Source organism: Prionailurus viverrinus, chromosome D1 (genome assembly GCF_022837055.1).
Source record: "Prionailurus viverrinus isolate Anna chromosome D1, UM_Priviv_1.0, whole genome shotgun sequence".
NCBI classification, from domain to species: Eukaryota; Metazoa; Chordata; class Mammalia; order Carnivora; family Felidae; genus Prionailurus; species Prionailurus viverrinus.
The window spans coordinates 49195054-49214399 of NC_062570.1; the positions used below are offsets into that span (position 1 = coordinate 49195054).

The 19346-nt window shown below is 37.3% G+C and overlaps 1 protein-coding gene across 10 annotated transcripts in view; it reads left to right on the forward strand.

Moving 5' to 3' along the window:
* Nucleotides 1-19346, forward strand: part of DLG2 (discs large MAGUK scaffold protein 2) — a 2044734-nt gene that overhangs the window by 2001543 nt on the left and 23845 nt on the right. For 8 of the 10 annotated variants that reach the window (XM_047877315.1, XM_047877320.1, XM_047877323.1 and 5 more), the window contains one exon: nucleotides 18546-18591. In XM_047877315.1, the coding sequence (XP_047733271.1) occupies nucleotides 18546-18591 (46 nt within the window). Of the gene's footprint in view, nucleotides 1-17611; nucleotides 17712-18545; nucleotides 18592-19346 lie in introns of all 10 variants that reach the window. The other 2 variants (XM_047877316.1, XM_047877318.1) reach the window with 1 other exon arrangement.

Here is a 19346-nt window from a genome sequence, read left to right on the forward strand (position 1 = left end):
CAATAATGTAAGTGAGACATGGATAAGGCTGTCCTAGGACCATAGAGTAGCTATAGAGAAGAAAGAAGAGACCAGAAAATACTTAGCAGGAAAAAAAAATGTGTAGCCTGGACCCCCCACATAGCATCAGCTGGGTCTCTTATTGAACATGAACATGCACAGGCTCAACCCCAGTCCTTTGGAATCAGAATCTCTGGGGATGTGGATAGGAAAGCTGCATTTTAACAAGCTCCCCAAGGGTTTCTTGAGGCTTGCTTAGATTTGAGGTACACAAGCATAGTGGAAAGGTTTGATATCAGATAGACTGACCAACTTCTACCAGAGTTATCGTAACTTGTCTGAGCTTCAGTTATCTCCTCTGTAAAACTGGAGATTATGTTAAAAGAGATAATGTATATAAAGTACCTAGAAATATTAGCCCATCTCTTCCCCTCCCACCTCCTGCCTCTACCTACATGCACACACATCTCAAAATCACCCCTTTTACAAGACTAGAATGAGCAACTTCCTAAAAGTAGTCATTTCCTTAAGTTCTAAATCCCCTTTTGCACAGACTTAGAGGAAGGGTGAGTTGCTGCAAATTTTGTCATACACACATCTGCTCAATGGGTGTCTTTGACTCTGTGCTTGCTGAGTCTGTGATTGAGCAGGAAGGTCTGGAGGCCACAGTAGGACTGATCTCACTCGGTCCCCCACTCCTGCCTCTGCCATTGGCTGCAAGTCAGGATTGTTTCGGACTCTTCTGCTATAGTGTGTAGCTACTGGGAAATTCTAAAACAGACCCGATCAGTGCTTACTGCACTGGAGAACCATTGCATTTCATTCAGTATACCAGTTACTCTGGCCATCTGTAGATTGTGTTTATTTTCTACAAGTTTTTTTTTTTTTAATAGGCATTGCTCATTTGCTGTTTACAAAAATCCTGTGAGGTATATATTCTTCATACACTCATTTTACCATGAGAAAACTGAAGCTTAGAAAGGATAAATAACTTACTCAAGCTCATAGGGCTAGTAGGTGGTAGAGCTGGGACCTGCATAATGACATATTTTGTAAGCAAAACAGTATAATTGATTCTTTAAGGAATTTTTATGTATGAACTCATTCTAGACATTATTAGCATAGCTAATTCTTTGTATTCAATTCGTGATGCTAGGAGGACTAAAGTAATATAAATAGGAAATGTATAATTTGTGGTTGTATAAATGACAAGTAAAGTTTCATCAGATGGGAACACTAAGCTTTTGTTAAATTGTCTCCCCACTATTAATTCAGAATGTGAAGTATTATTCAGAAAATTTAACTCAAACCCATTTCCGCTTTGGAAGGTAATCATGAATCAATTCTGATTCACTACAGAGCTTCCTTTAACCTGACTCTTTAAGGCAAAAGGCCCAGAGTCGCACCTTCGAGCTTGCATGTTTCATTTTGAAGAAGATTCTAACTCACTAAAAGCTAAAACATCAAAACTGCGAGATAAAGATGTAGGAGTGACTATCCAGTCATCTGACTTCCTCACTACAGTAATCATAACCAGACTCCTAGCAAGCAAAAATAGTATATCTTGCCCCTTTTCAATTATGTGCTGTTTACACATGGGTAAAAAGTCTCTTTTTTTCAATGACAGGCCATGTACTGTCTGAAACATTTCAACAACAGCTTCTAGTATGTTCCTAATATTCATTAAAAATACCTAATTACTTTACCCTTTCATTAAAAAAGGGGGGGTCTAAAATTTTACTGTTCTCGATCCTATATTTGGCTTTTCTAACTATGTGATCTGGAACTAGTAGCTTCTCTGACACTCTGATTTGTCAGCTGTAATAACAAAAACTGGAGAGTAGGTTGCAAGTTCCTTAAAGGCAGGGAATAGGATTTATTTAGGGCCTGAAATAGTTCCTGGCATTCAGTCAATAATTATTTAATTAAATAATGTGAGAATAAAGAAGGTGATGTATTTAGAGAAAAGTTACATAAATTAGAAGGTATAGCCCACACAGTTTTTGCTGGGGCTTATAAATAGAGAACTGAATGATGGATTATTGCCTTGAAAGGAAGGTTCTCTATATCTGAGTGTTATTTCCCTCTCACTTCAATAAAAAGATTTTGCGTTTCCCCTACGTACCAGATACTGCTCTGGCCACTGAGTGGGGACATGAATGAATAAGGCCCTACCTTAGTCATCCCAGAGCTTACCTTCCAGTGTACACACACATGTACATGCTGTTAGAAACCAATGCCAATTTATGCATTATACTCAAATAACCACTGAATGGAACTGAAAACCAACCCAGGGTGGAATCAATAAAACTGTTGTTAAAATAAACTTTTTAAAAAACTGAAACCAATTTTTTTTAATGTTTACTTATTTTGGAGATAGAGAGAAAGCATGTGCAATGGGGGAGGGGCAAAGAGAGAGGGGGACAGAGGATCCAAAATAGGCTCTGCGCTGGCAGCAGAGAGCCCAACGTGAGGCTTGAACTCACAAACTGCAAGATTATGACCAAGTTAGACGCTTAACTGACTGAGCCACACAGGTGCCCCAAAATGAAACCAATTTTAGACTGATTTCCAGGTTAAAGTCAGAAAGGTGGTTGTGACAGATCCACTCCTCTGGGATTAAGAAATTCTTCATGAATATTAGTAATAACTCCTTACATTTGTAGCACACTTTGGTGCGTTATCCATTTCATTGATGAGGAGGCAGGGGCAGGGGAAATGAGTGACCTGTCCACAGTTACATAGCCAAGTGTTGTCCTTTAGAGGTACATAAATACCATTTCATTTTTTCAGCGAAGGTTTACAAGGTGTCTTTCACGTCCAGCATTGTGCTAGGGCTAGGGAGAAACAAATATGCATGAGGCTTTGCCCTTGCCCTTGGCAAACATTGAATGGTCTGGGAAAGATTTGGATTTCCTAGGTAGATGGCACTCGTGATATGTAATCTGTTCCTCTCAAGCAGTCAAGAGACCTAATACTGCACCCGAAGCTATGCAAGTAGCCGAGTCATCTCAGGCAGGCCAACTACTCCTCTGTAAAATGGGGTGGGTAAGAGGTGCATTGAACTTACTTAAGATGTAAGATAAACTAACCTAAAGAGACATGGTATAGAGGATATTAAGTCAAATCAAAATTATACGCCTCAAGAAAAAAATCCTTATCTCTCTATCAATCATCTATCATAATGTAATAGGCACCAGGAATCTACCAGCTCACATGAAGACATGAGACAATGAAAAGCATATGATGACTAAGGATTAAGATGTATGACATTCTGTGCACTTGAGGTCCATTGAGGGGGAAAAGGGAAAAATAAGTCTTTCCATGTAGCAAAGGCAATTTGTATCCATAGATGACAATGGACAAGCTATGGGAAACATCTTTTGTTAGTGGTGATAACACAGAATGCAGTTTCCAGAGTTCTGTGACATGTGGGTGAAGCGAGAGCTCTCCCAGCTGCTGCCTCAAATGTATTATAGGTATGAGTCAGCGTACCTTTGAGCCTACCTTCCTTGACAAGAAGCAAAAAACTTGAAGATATGCTATTTGCCTTTCATGTTTTAACAGCATTATGAATATTTGTTACCACTTGTTGAAACTGATATTTGGGCATTCTTGCTGTGAATGGTGGTTTTTCCTGAAAGGCCTCAAGAAGCCACTGTTTCTCCCCATAATTGGCTTGTACTCACCTGACATGAAGAATTAACACCTTATCGAATTTGGGGCAAGTGTTCCGTGAGAATGATCCAGCTGTCACTTATCATTCTTGGAGAAAGTGTTCTGGGAGCACCCCCCAAGCCTAAACCCGCAGGCCCCTGTAGAGGTGGGAGCCCTGGAAACAACAGCCCAAATTAATCAGAAAATAAATACACCAATTTATGATTGCTACTAAGGGACACTGTAGTTTTGTTAAAGGTAAGGAGCTCTTCTTTCCCCCAACTTATCCCCAAGAGCTGATTGAACTTCTGGGTTTACCCCCTTCTTAGTAAAGGACAAAGTGCACATTCAGCACATAAAGGACTTAATTGGATCACTATTTCTAAAATGTGAAAACAATATAACCATCATTTACTGAAGGTTATTTATAAGCCAGGCATTTTGGTAAATAAATTGTAAGGACTTTTTTCATTCATTCCTCACAACAACCCTATTAGATGAGGACTACATAAGGACCTCTTTTTTTTTTTTAAGTTTATTTATTTTGAGAGAGAGAGAGGTGAGGGAGGGGCAGAGGGAGAGAAAGAAAGAATCCCATACTCAGCACAGAACCTGACACGGGGCTTGAACTCACAAACTGTAAGATCATGATCTGAGCCAAACTCAAAAGTCAGATGCTTAAACCACTGAGCCACCCAGGTGCCCCTAAAAGGGCCTCTTTTAAAGAAAATAATCCTTCTGGTCTCCCCTAGTGTTGACTAAGTCTTTTTATGATAATTTTTCCTAAATATATATAAACAAAATTAAGCAAAAATACCATATGCTTATAGCTCTTATCATCTATAATTAAAATAAATTTACAAATTAAATTATATATATTTAAGAGCACCTGGGTGGCTCAGTTGGTTAAGCGCCCAACTTTGATTCAGGTCATGATCTCGCAATTTGTGAGTTTGAACCCTGTGTCAGGCTCTGTGCTGACAGCTCAGAGCCTGGAGCCTGATTTGGATTCTGTGTCTCCCTCTCTCTCTGCCCCTACCCTGCTTGCTCTCTCTCTCTCCCTCTCTCTCTCTCTCTTTCTCAAAAATAAATAAACATTAAGAAAAAATTTAAATTATATATATTTAGTACTTATATATTACAAAAACAAAATTCAAAATCATAATGTCGATGTCGTTGGTGATGCTTCAGTAACACTAAATCTTCACCTGCTGTGTAAACCTGGTAGTGGCTGCTATATGGACATTTCTTTTGAGTTGTCTGGGCTGGGTGTGAGGTCAAGACTCGGTTCTCACACCACTGTCTCTCTAAGGGATACCCACTGCAAAACCAATGAGGGCCCAGGCTGGCCCTCACTCCTCACCTTTTACCTACCCCTAGCTCAGACCCCGCAGGAGTTGCTGACTGAATGATTATGGAGCTGGGTTACCACAGGACAGATGCCCTCTGTGGCTGAATTCAGTCTCAACAGTTTTCCTTGCCTGCCTCCCTAGGCAATGCTCAGCTGTACTCCCTTGGCGTTGTGTGCAGATATGTGCCTAGAGCAACACCTCTCTCTATCCCCCATCCAAACTGAATTATGCTATTTTTAATATACTGTGCACTGAGAAACCCAAGGAATAAGCTTTCTTTATTTCTTTTTCATTTAATAGTAGGATCTCCCCTGTGATGAAAATGCATAAGACTTTGATGGGGAGATTCTGCAACTTCTCTGTCAGCTGCAAAATTCTCCTTCTTTAACGTTTATAATCCTAATACTTGAAGTTGCTGATAAAGTGATAAAAGAATCATTCTGAACTCTATATGTGATTTCTGTAGAATGATTTATACTGATCAATTATTGCTTGCTTACTTCTTGAACACAAGCAAACATTCAGTAGCACTGGGTGTAACTGAGGGGTTCACAGTGCAGGCCAGACCTGCCTCTTGAGCATCTTTCCCACCATTTGTCTGATCCCCACTCTCCCCTAAATCCTACACTCCATCCAGAAAGCTTCATAGGATTAGGGAAGAGTGGAGGGGAAACCAGGTGGCTTTTGCGCCCCCTGTTGGGCAGGACTTTCCTCTGCCTGAACCGAGCTTTGCTATCTAGCTCCACCTGCAGTCTCCTATTCATTCTTTAAATCCCACTAAAAGCGGTGCCCCTGGGCCTTCTCCAGCTTCCCCAGTGATCCTAGCTCCCTCCTCAGTGCCCTCTTATATACACCTCCATGGTAGCAATTATAACACAACATGGTAATGATTTTCTTAAACTGTGAGCTCTTCATTTTGTGTTCCCAATTATAGCCACATATGGCCATATTCCATATTGTAGCCATATTGCCACAGAAGGGACACACCTGGGGGACAAAACTCATCCCACATACCATTCAGCAAGAGCAAGCCTGATAAAGTGAGCTTTTGCAATTCCCTTTCCCAGACCCTTTTGCCATTGGATGCCTGAATATAGTATTTGGCAAAAACAATAAATGCTTTTGGAACAAAAAATAATTATCATTTATTGAACACTTACCATGGCTAAGCTCATACATACCTGGTTGTATTCAACACTACAATAGCCCATGGTGGAGGTATTGGTATCCCACTCCTTTGGAGTCTTCAAGTAATGGATATTGCTGTCAAATGTAGTATCTCCTACCAGGACTGACACTCTCCAGCCTCTGAAATGAGAATGGGTAATAATTAAGAATGTTGTTTATTACATGCTATTTCCTGGCACTGTGCTATGTGATGCAAATGCATTTTCTTACAAGCAGAACACAACTGCTATGTGAATAGTATGTCCAAATAAGGTGAAAATACTCTTTCCCTTGAGCCAGGATAGTAGCAAGAAGAATGGAGAAGAAGTGACAGAAATGTGTAAGTAAGGAATGAAGGATGATTGCCAAGTTTATGGTGAAAGCTGAGGAGAAGAATTCTTCCCTAAGCTCAATAAACATGCTCTTTGGTTTTAAAGTGACAATCAGTTACAGTGACAGACTCACCTGGTGTTTCCTATAGAAATAACAATGAACCTGCTTGGCTGTCACTGAACATGAATAAGAAAGGTTTGTGGGGAGGGTGGGGGAATGGAGAGGGAAAGAAAGAGTGTGAGTGTGTTTGTAAATAGAAGTGTTGGGGGTTTTTAAGGTGTTTTTATTCCCTTGAGGTGTGTGTGTGTGTGTGTCATGGCTTTTATCTGTGCACTCTAAAATCTTAGAGAAATTCAGATCCTCGCCAAGTGAAAATCTGCAATTTTATCAGCTACTATGTGAAGTGTAGCAAGCAGTGTTCAATTTTTCTTTCCCCAAAAAAATGTATTACTGAGAAATCCTTGGGCCACACATATCTCTCACATTGGAACTACGATCCCCTCCCCTCACGAGTGCTACCTGTCTTAGAAAACACAGTCCACTAGCATATAGCATATGAAGTGCACCTCAAAGGAAATGTGTAGATGGAAGGCTCTGTGTGGGCCGAACAAAAGTGCCCCAGACAGAAACACCTTTCCACTCCTCTAACACACTACCTAACTGCCAGTGAGAGTTCTAACCCCCAGCCCCCTGTGACTCCATCCTGCTAAAATGGGGTTTCTCCTCACCCAGGTAGGGTAAATCAGCTTACAGCTTCCCTGCTGGCCTCCTGGGATCATATCACCTTCAGCGTAAGTGTGTAGAACCAGCTAGTGAAGACTGACCTAAGGGATTACCACAAAGGAGAGGAGCCTTGGGGAAGTTGCAGAAGAACTGGCATTCCTGAGAATGAAGAAATAAAACTGAGGAGTGATGTGGTCCCTGCAAATGAACATAATACTTTGTACTACTAGAAAACATTCACTGTTATCAAAGCCCCTAGTGGACCCATCACAGAAATTGCCTGAGCCATTTGAAAGGAATAAAGCAACAGAGATTTGTTTTCAGAAATAAAGTATAAAATTCCACAGAAAATAATTTGCCTGCAGAAGTCCTCAGCAATGCTTACTATGACCGTGACCGTAACCGTATCCTGAAGCAGGGTGGAATGAATTCTTGGAATCTTTGCAGTGATAGGAAAGGCAGTGTTACATAGTAGTGAAAAACTCAACTCTGGAGCTAACTGCTTGGGAATGAAACTTTGCTCATCAATCGTAGCTATGTAAACCCTGGAGCAAATGACCAACATCTCTATACTTCAATTTCCTTATATATAAAGTGTAGACACAATTTGAAGCCACTAAATAGGAGTTCATAATATGTGTAAAGCACTTAGAATGAGAATCCATGTAAATCACTTATAAAAGTACCTGCCATGGGGTGCCTGGGTGACTCAGTTGATTGCATATCCAACTTCGACTCAGGTCATGATCTTTCAGTCCATGAGTTAGAGCCCCTTGTCAGGCTCGGTGCTAACAGCTCAGAGCCTGGACCCTGTTTCGGATTCTGGTGTCTCTCTCTGCCCCTCCCCCGCTTGGCACTCTGCCTCTCTCTCAAAGATAAATAAACATTTAAAAAACATTTTTTTAAAGAAGTACCTGCCATGTAGGTTAGCATTTAACAAATGTTAGTTTTTTAAAAATGCTATTATGGGGAGCCTGGCTGGCTTAGTCAGTAGAGCATGCAACTCTTGATCTCAGGATAGCTATAAATTTCCCTCTTAAGTACTGCTTTAGTGGCAACCCATAAATTTTCATATCTTGTCTCTTTATTCTCATTCATTTAAAACTATTTTCTGGGGCATCTCAGTGGCTCAGTCAGTTAAGCGTCTGCTCCTTATTTCAGCTCAGGTCATGATGGTTCATGAGATCAAACCCCGCTTCAGGTTCTGCACTGTCTCCTCAGAGCCTGCATGGGATCTCTCCCTCCTCTCTCTCTGCCCCTCCCCCATACTCTGTCTCTCTATCTCTCTCTATATATATCTCCCTAAATAAATGAAAATTAAAAATATAAAAATAAAAATATTTTCTAGTTCCCTTGTAATTTCTTTCTTGACCTATTGGCTAGTTAGAAGAGTACTGTTGTTCTGTTTTCTTTTGTTTTTAATTTTCACATGTTTGGGGATTTCCTAAATTTCTTTTTGTTATTAATTTCTACTGTCTTTCCATTGTTATACATTCATTAAAGCTGATGCTTCCAAAGACTCCCTAACAATATGGGAAGTTGCTTCTGTCCTCATTAAAATAATTGACTCCCGTTTAGTGAGCTTTACTAAGTGTCAGGCACTATGATAAGAGCATATCACATTATCGCATTTAAATACTCAGAACTGAGACCCATAGATTAAATAGCATTGCTAAGGTCATACAGCTAAATTTCAAAACACTTTCCCATAAGACTTTACTATATGTTATCGTAGTTAATAAAAACAAATCAATTTAAAATTCTGTAGACCATATCATACAACTAAAGTTAAGCAGAATAATTTCTTCAAAAACAAAGAAACAATAATGTTAAAAGTGATTTGTTTCTCATAATGAGATGACAAGTAACTTTTTCTCTCTATTTCCTTTTAAATTTTTCTAAAGGAGACATACTTAATTTGTTGGTAGAAAAAGTATTTTTAACAAACTAGCCTATTAGTTAGGAAAAGGAATAAAACTTAAGGGGAAAAGTTAGAAAAGAAAAATCAAATGGTAAATTTTATTGAAGGTATTAATACTACTAAAATCCTTTAAAATTTCTATTTATTCAATTATGGACCATAGAGCTAAAAATGTAATACTATGCAAAAATGCAAACATATGAATAGCTGAGCCACCACATTTTTATTACTAGTAATAAACAGCAAATAAAAGTAAATCAGATTATAGAGCATAGAATTATGTGATGAAATTCATGAGAAAAACAAATTCTAAGAGATAATAACTGCAGAGAAATGCAAAAAATTCAAATATCATTCATTTGACTATGGCCTTATCCTTCCATTATTTCTCCCCCCCCCCTTTTTCCAGATATTTGTTGTTCCTCCTGCTCCTCCTCCTCCTTCTCCTCCCTCTCCTTTTTTTGCCAGAAGTTTCTCCCCATATTACCAAAGGGAGTCATCACTCAAAACTTTGGTTCATACATTCATTTGATGAATATTTATTGGGTACCTACTATGAGCTAGATCCTGGAGATACAGAAACAAAAATGATACGGTATGTGTTCTAAGATCAGAGTGGCATTCACTGTGACCAGTTATTCATGAGAAGGGTAAAGGGGAAAGTGTCCCCATAACTACCACTTGGGTCAAGAGATAGTTGATATATCTCTATATATTTAAGAGAGTAGCCTAGGTTAAAAATATATTTTGGGTAAGTGTCGTGGTTCTGGTTCTAACCATGATAAAGATAGATGGATAAAGACATAGTTCATACTTCCACAACCACTGACTCGAATTCTATCGTCATAGTTTGCCTGTTCTGGAACTTCTTATCAATGAAGTCATACATAAGTACTCTTTTGTGTCTGCCTTCTATCACTCAGCATAATGCTTTTGAGATTCATCAATGTTGTTGCTTTTTATTGGTGAAGTAGTTCAATCTTCTTTATTGTTTTGTAGCAATAACAATATATTATGTGTATGAGTATACCACAGTTTATGACTTCCCCTGTTGGTGGATATTAGGGTTGTTTCTTGTTTGGGGTCAATATAAATATTCTTGTACATGCCTTTTGTGGACATATGTTTTTCTCTTGAGTAAATATCTATGGGTTAATTTCTGAATCATAGGTTAGCTATATGACTAACTTTATAAGAAACTGCCAAACTATTTTCCAAAGTGACTATACCATTTTACATTCCCACCAACAATTTTTAAGAGAGTTCTACTTGCTTCACATCCTTACCAACACTTAATATGGTTAGTCTTTTTAATATTATCCACTCTAGTGGGTATGAGGTGGTATCTTGCTTTGGCTTTAATTTGCTTTGCTCTGATGACTAAGGATGTTTTTCATATGTTTTTGACCAGTTGTATACCTTATGTTAAGTATCCTATCAAGTCTTTTGCCCATTTTCTATTGAATGTTTTTTTCTTTTTATTGTTCAGTTGTAGGAGTTTTTAAATATTCAGAATAAAAATCCTTTGTCAGGTATATGTATTGTAAATATTTTTTCCCCATTTGTGGATTGTCTTTTCACTTTCTTAATGACCTCTTTTGAATAGCAGAAGTTGTTAACTATGATGAAATCTAATTTATCATTTTTTTGTTATCATTTGTGCTTTTATGTTATATCCAAGGGATTTTTGCCTATCTCAAATTACAAATATGTTCTATATTTTCTTCTAAAAATTTTATAATTTAAGATTTTAGAATTGGATCTGTAATTCATCTCTAGAGAATTTTTGTGTGTGGCATAAGTTATGAATCAAAGTTCATTATTCCATATAAATACATAGGAAGAATATAATTATGAATCTCTTGTACCTATTACTCACCTTCAACAATTAACAAACCATGAACAGTCTTGTTTTATACATTCTCATGTATATTTGTAAAATTACAATCATTTTAGTTATTGTTATGATCCAGAATTTAATCCAGGGCCACACTTCGTTAATGTCCTTTAATCTAGAATGCTTCCTTAGCTCTACATGTTTTTCAAGATACTAGCATTTTAAGAGGATGTCTCTTAATTTTAATTTTTTGGATTATTTCTTCATGGTTAGTTCCCTCTAATGCATTATTGGCAGGAATGCTACATCAGTGATATTGTATACATCTCAGTGCTTTCCATCAGGAGGCACATGGTGTCAGGTTATCTCACTTTTTGGTGATACTAAGTTTGATCACTTGGTTAAGGTGATATCTGCCAGATAACTCTACTAGAAAGGCACCTTTACTCACCTCTTTCATAATTAAATACCTGTGAGAAGATAAATATCATGTTCCTCAAAAAAATTTCAATTAATAGTCAACCATGGATGATTCTTGCCTGAATCAATTATTACAGTAGCTGAAAAATGGTGATTTTCTGACTTTACCATTCCTTCTATAGCTGTCATTCTATTCTACTATAACAAAGAACTTTCTCTTCCTTCTCATTTTGGATTAGTTAATTTAGATATTTTTGGTAATTTGCCTGGACTCATGAATTTCTTTTTTAATTCAATGTGTAGTACTCCATTACTGTTACTATTCATTTTAATATTCAAATTGTCTAGATTTCACTGGTGTGATCCTTTTAAACTGACTTAGGTGTCCTTTTGACATGGCATCATTAGTTTTAGGTTTTTTAAACTTAGTATTGATTTTGTGTTTATGTTAGGACTTCTTACTTTCTAGTCCAACAAAGTGTTTCAGACTCACCTTATGCTTTCCCTGCTGATGGAATAAACCATTTCTTCAAAAAAAAAATTAGTTCCTTTTTTGGGGAAACAAAAACTTCCTTATTTAGGAATCAAAATCTGAGGACCAAGTGTGCTTTTTGCTCCTAGAGTATCATTACATCTAGGCTCCTTTTGTGGACAAAGAGAGGAAATAACGTTTTTTTGGAAAATCATAAGTTCATATTGGATGCCTTTAATTACTATTCACCATCATATGATTCTTCCTCTCCTTCCTCCATCCTACAGTTGTAGCTCACTCTTAATTCTATCTTTAGAATATATTATGAGGGTACTCACAATATTATGGTCCTCTCATATTTTCTGAAGCAAATGCAGTGTGTCAAATCATTTCAACTGTAAATATATCAATATGGCATGACCACAATGCCATTATCACACATAAAATTTACCAATTACTGAATTAACAAATATCCTGTCTTTTTTCAGGTCTCAAATTGACTCATAAATACAATAATTGCTTTTTTGTTGTTTTGTTTTGTTTTGTTGTTTTGTTTTGTTTTGTTTTGTTTTAAAATGTGTTTGTTTAAGCCAGAATGAAATCTATTGTAGTTGATCCATCCTAAGTCTCTTCTGATTTATATGTTTTCCTTCCATTATTTTTCGTTTTCTTTCAATTTTTGTGTTTAAGAAACCAGGCCATTTGTTTTATAGAATTTGTTCCAGATTTTCCTGATAGCATAATCTATCACGTTTCTCTGTCTCTTTATTTCTAGAAACTGGCAGTTGGATGAAAGGTTGAATTATATTCAGATTCACTGGGGAGAGAGGGGTTTTGTTTTGGTTTCTTTTCTTCTGAGAATAGAGGTTTATAAAACTACTCTGTAGTAGTATTTTGTTCTCCCTTCAGGAAGCATATATCATCTGGTTGTCTTTTATTTACATGTGTGATGTTACCAGCTATTGATGCTCAATGCCTAGATCCATTAATTCATTAGGATTGAAAATGGAACCCTTTTTGAATTGGGCAATATTATAGACACACATATGTATGCGTACATCCATATAGACACATTTCTGGGAACAGCTGTATCTAAAGCCAACTCTTGGCTTTCCTTTAACAGCCTATTTGTTTCATTCTTACTCATTCTTGAGCCTCTTTTGTTATATACAGTTCTCGTTTCTGTACAAAACCAGGATATATATGTAATACAAAATGATTACCCAAATTTATAGTAACAGTTTTCCAAAGGGAATACAGTTATCTTAGAGGAGGGAAGACAAGAATGAATTAAGAGGAAAGAAGCATTTATAAAAGATAAGGAGGCCACAAAAAGTGTGTATCTGGGCTCCGTATAAATTTAAATCTAAATTCTTCCTGGGGAACATTCATATCACAAAGGCAACATTTTAGAGCTAGGAAACATTTGAGATTTGAAAAATTAGAACAGGAAGATGAGAAGAGAAACTGAAACATGCCCCTAGTTTTAAAGTTTTCTGGATGAAAAGAATAAAAAATATATCAATTCACTCATGTGTCTGTAAGAACATGGGATTCAAGTGGAAGAAGGAGCAATTTGAGTTTTTTGGGTTTTTTTTCCTTTCTTTCTTTCAGCAATGCCATTACAACTTAGGGTCATGCTGGGCAGTTTCATACCACTTGACCTAACAACTTAGAGATATTTAAGTGACAGTGATAATATGCTGACTCCTTGTATGGCTGCTCTAATGTCTGTCACAACATGAAAGGTATTCATTTAACAGAGGAAGAGCAGAATCAGATAAACAAGGCATGTGTATCAGATTGATTGCAAGGGTTGGGGGAGTGTGTTTTCCTCTCATTCAATTCAAGATAAGAAATATTCACTCCAAATAAAATTTCAAACATGCTGTGTTTGTTTCCTCCCATTCCATGATGTAGGGGTTGGGGAGAGGTTCCTTTTTTCTAAAGGCTTTATTGAGATATAATTCACATAGTATACAATTCACCCACTTAAAATGTACAATTCAATGTTTTTTAGTAGATTCATAGGGTTATGCAACCATCACCACAATCTAATTTTAGAACATTGCATCTCCCCTAAAACTAACACCATATTCATCAGCTTTCACTACCCACTCTCTGTATACCCCATCCCCAACCCTAACCAACCACTAATCTACTTTGTCTCTATAGATTTGCCTGTTATGGACAATCAACTTTTAAATTGCCATTCATAGCTTGTCCCACTGAAATTCTTTTTTTATTTCATTTTTTTACATTATCATAAGAACAAGAACAATAGCGTAGAGTCCTCCAAAACATGAATGGGTATCCAAAAAAAAAAAAAACTGTAACAGAATAACCCACGAAACTATTGTTGGATCCAATAGCACCTGATGGCTTAAATAAATAACTGCCAAGCAATGAACCTGTAGGAATGATGACAAATTATAGTCTTATGAGAGTCAAATGGTAATAATTTTAAATATCAATTTGAAACAGGCTTGAGTTACAGAAGGTTTTCTGGCTCATAAGAACAGCAATTTTGGAAATCAGTAATATTTGCAAATTCAAATCCTGACTTTACCTCTCATTGACTATGCGACTCTGGACAAGTAACAGAAGATTTGCAAACTTCATTTTCCTCCTCTGCAACATGAGAATAATGAGGATACCAACCTCATGAAGTTAGTGTGGAGATTAGCACATGCAGAGCTTTTAGAACAACCCTGGAGCATAATAAGTGCTCCATAAATTGTAGTTGTTGTTGTATCACTTTTGTTCATAAGAACTCAATACTTCACAGGTCAAATTCTAAAATGGAATTCTTAGATATGCCAACTTGCCACTTTACACACGTGATTGGTATTTTCAAAGTCTCTGTTCAAAGAAGTTTCCTGCCATGAAAGCATTAGATCGAGATTGAAGATACTGCAATGTAGAGAAAAAAATAGCATTGACCAACTATGATATACAGAGATGCAAACCAGCCTTCAGCTGCTTTAGAGCCATGTGTTCTATAAATAGTAAAAGTGCTAATTTATTATTCTCACTTAACAATCATGTAACAGAATTTCCTTTTTTAAGTTAAAAAAAATTAACAGAAACAAAAGTTTATATAATGGTATTATACATGTCTAATAAAAAATAAAGACTAGTGTTAGAGCATTATAAACCACATATATAACCTCTTGGATTTGAAATGTTTAACTAAGACCCTAAATGTGTGACTTTTAAGTCTATGAGTGTGAATGGAAATTGTGATTTGGTTTTGTATCCGTAAATGTAAGTCGGTTTAACCACCGATGACTCTATTACCTTCTCTTTAATTCTAACACAAAATGACTGTGGGTAATAAGACTAATGCATTAGATAATTTAATTTTGAGGAATTATTATGTTTTTTCTGTTCTTTTAAGATGTGGTGCTAAATATTATTATATCCCAATCAGGTGACTCATGATATACAACATTTTCATACTTGGGAAATGTTAACACATTACAGTCCTTGCTTTGAAAAGAGAAAAGAATTAATCACAGACAACACATTTTCATTTCCTTTGACCCCATGAGACAAGCTAAATGATGTGGTTTGCATGTGGCCCCATTTTGGCCCTCAAACGCCTCCACACTGTCCATCTGTGTCTACATTTTAGCCCCAGGCTTTACTTCTTTGGGCATTGTTTCGTATTTGCATGAAAGTCTTTAAATTTTTTTTTTTTTGCATGACAAGCCATCCATGATGTTGAAGTTAAATGTCTAACATATCTTGCGATATCACATGTCATTAATTCTTACATAATTTTTTTCTTTTATTTTCAGTTACTGAAGTTTAAATATGCTTGAAATGTAAAAGTGGCATGAAACTGGAGTGATGCAAGAATGTTTAATGTTCCTTTAAGGACTTGCCATTTTTTAGCTGGGAAAATCTGGGGGGAGTTCCCAGCCTTGTCTTCGGACACAAATCCTTTGGACACAAATTATGGCAAAACTATATGGAACCTAAGTGCTGTCAACAGAGTAATAAATTCTGAAGCAATACTTCTTTCTATCCTGAGAATGTATTTCTAATACTTGACATAATAAGTATAAAATATGTTCCCTAATTTCAAAAATTCTTAAGTATTTGATTTATTGTTTTTCCTTAAAGCTTTCTTAATGGAACATAAGATTAAGCTCCACTGATTTTGGTGAAGTTCCCAGCACCCAAAAAAGTAACAAGTTCCTGAATGACAGCACCAAAATTTTAGCACTTTAATGTTTCCTAAGTAAACATGACTACCAAAATGGATATTTGAGAGCGCATGAGTATACAAACAAGATGAGTTATTTACACTATTTAGTCAAGCTTCAGATCAATAGGGCATGCAACTAATTCCCACCAATGGGCCAAAATACATACATCCAAACACGTACTTTTTCTTCCAAGTAGTCACCATGTTGTCCCTACATTTATTACTACCAGCTGCCATTGCTAAAACTATTTTAGAATACCCCTTGCCAGATTACCTTCGTAGTCTTTGGCGCATTCCTTTTAATACCTACATGGTAACAAGTCTTGCTCTTTGGAGAGTGACTCACAAAGCCAGTCAAATAAGGATGATAATCAAGCTGGTGAAACACTTTTTTTAAATGATATGTGAACATGAAATTACAAAGACCTGCATCACCTACAGCTTGTAAAAATGATGGTGAGCACATGTCCCAAAGAAGAACCCCACAAAGCTTCTACATAACAGCAAGAGTGGGAATAAATGAAATTTTCTTAAAGAGTTTTCTAGGCAAGCAAATGAATAACTTCAAATTTATTTTATTATGTATATCTGTATTACTTTTAATTCAGCCTCATTTTACATTTTTAAGAAGGGTCCTTCTTAAAGTATTTTTTATCATGTCAGAATGTAGATGAATGACCATGATTTCTCCCTCGCCTGAGTGAATATCAAGTTACTATTTTCCAATATCGGATTTTAGTTGACAGTGTCCTAGCTGTCACCAACTAGCTCTGTGATATCAGCAAGGGACTCAGCTTTGCTGTTGCCTCTAGCCCCCTGTCTACAAAATGAGGGCGTGGGGCTCGTATGTCTTTAAAATCTCTTTTGAAAGAATAATTATCATATATCTATGTGTAACACTATATTTGTCATATATCATAAATCCACACACTTGTCTGTGTGTTTTCAATTAAGTCCAAGCTGAAGTAACTCAAATGCAACTTATTAGAAATGATGTCCAGGCACTGATGTGTCTAGTATCTCTAAGAAAGTCTTTTCTCCCTGATAGTAATGATGACGATAAAGATCTCATTTGTATAGCACTTTTGTTTCTCCCGCATTACTTAAGTCTCACATCCTAAGAGCTGCTATCATTATCCTCATTATACAGATGAAGAAGATTTTGAGGTCTAGAGAGATTCAGTTACCCATCTAAGGTGATGGGCTAGCCCATTGCAGAGCCAGGACAGAGGCTCCTGGTCTTCTGCTTCCAATTTAAGGCTCTTTTCCTCCATCATCATTTACCTGCAACCAGTCTTTTCATTAGGAGGCAGTTTTTCCAAAGTGTCATCATTCAGAATTTACACTCCTTGAAAATAAAATCTACTGTTAAGGACCCTCTGACACCTCTTTAGACTATCCCCTTGCGTCACTACAGCTCTCTCTGCTTTTACAAACTAGTTGTTTTGTCAGCATGAGTGTGACAACAATTAGACGTCCCCTGTTTTTGCCCCATGCCTTTTCTCCTTCACAGTCATTCAATGACAAGCGTAAAAAGAGCTTCATCTTTTCACGAAAATTCCCATTCTACAAGAACAAGGAGCAGAGTGAGCAGGAAACCAGTGATCCTGAACGTAAGTAGATTCTCGAAGAGAATGTCACATGCAACACAAGAGAAAAATATTCTTCACGGGCAACACGCATGATGTAGGCTCCCCCCACGCCACACGCCTAGGCAAACAAACACGGCAGGCAGGCAGGTCAGGGCTTACTACTGTGACCAGTGTTTGGCTGCAGTCTGGATCCTTCCCTTGATGTGGCTCTTCTTTGCAGAATGCATGGGAGAGGGACTTCAGGAAGCTTGGACTTTGCTTCCAACCAGAATTTTTCTGTGACCAGGGCTGGGTTTGTCTCTTCTATCATACAGCTCTTGAGGGCTTGAGACGAATTCTTTTCTGAACAGAAATACCAGATTCCATTGCCACATGTATGTTTTGGAGTTCTAGCTCATTGGGAGTGATTAAATTCTCTCTACTGATTGCTAGCACCATGTTTACACTCTTCCAGCCAGTGTTAAACACTTACTGAGCAGCGGGCTTGTCCTGGTGGATACTAAATCTAAGAATTTGTTTTGAAACTTGGAGTGGACCATTGCTCTAAGTGGCACATTTCTGTGGCAACATGAACAGTGGGCAAAAATGGCCTTTGGCGAATCTTCCTCTTTTTTATAACAGTCTTCTGATCTTTTTTTTTAACTAACAATCTTTTGAGTTGCTTTACAAATCTTTGAGTCTCAGCCCGGGGAGTTTGGGGTGAAAGTCGTTTCAAAAGAAGAGAGAGTGGGATCCAGATTGCTTAGGCAACATGGTCTGTCATGGTAGTATCCATTTCAACTCCACTGACTTCTTCCTTCCTCTTCCGTGGCTGTTCTTCCTCTCTCATTGCTCTCTCTGGGGACTTCCATGCAGGACATCCCCGGATTAGGTGACGACGGTTATGGAACAAAGACTCTGAGTAAGTTCCCAGGAATGGTCACTGTAACTTTTCTTTTCTTTTCCTTTCCTTTTGAGTTTGGCTTTTGTTCCTTTTCTTGAGGGCCTTTCACTCCTAGCATGCACAAGATACGAGTTTTATGTTACCTAGCTGTGAATGCTCCTCCAGAGTAATTTCAACCGTTTTGTTCTGCATGTCAGCATTGAAAAGCAAAGTGTGTCAGGCACTGTAACTTCTGTTGCAGTTCACACCTTCCCTTTCTGACCGTGTGATGTGGCCAACATGGTCCTGATGCCAACATGGCATCCCTTGCTCTACCGCCTAACACCTCCCAGAGAGCAAGAAGCCATGTTGAAAGAAAGGGCGAGCTAAATGTTTAGAACAAGAAAGCAGAAATGTACTTTATGTCCTTTCTTCTGCCTTTTTACCCAGAAATATTTAATGACCTTGCCAACTTCCATAATTGGGGTGTACTTTGCTATTAGTAAAAGAGCTATTTTATTGTCAAAAGGAACATGCATTCTCAAAAAATAAACATTAAGCTATTTGATCTTCCATGGGTAATTCTTCGTTATTAACTACGGTTGATTTTTTTCCCCGACTTGCAGTGATCCTGCTTGGCACGTTTGTATGATAAAATTTTAGATATGTATTAATATGTTTTTCTATCAGTCATTTATTAGCTGTATTACATCATCAGGTCTTCATTCTATAGTATAGAGTGCAAAATAAAGTATATTAAACCTTTAAATTTTCTAGTTATTAATGCCTTAGTC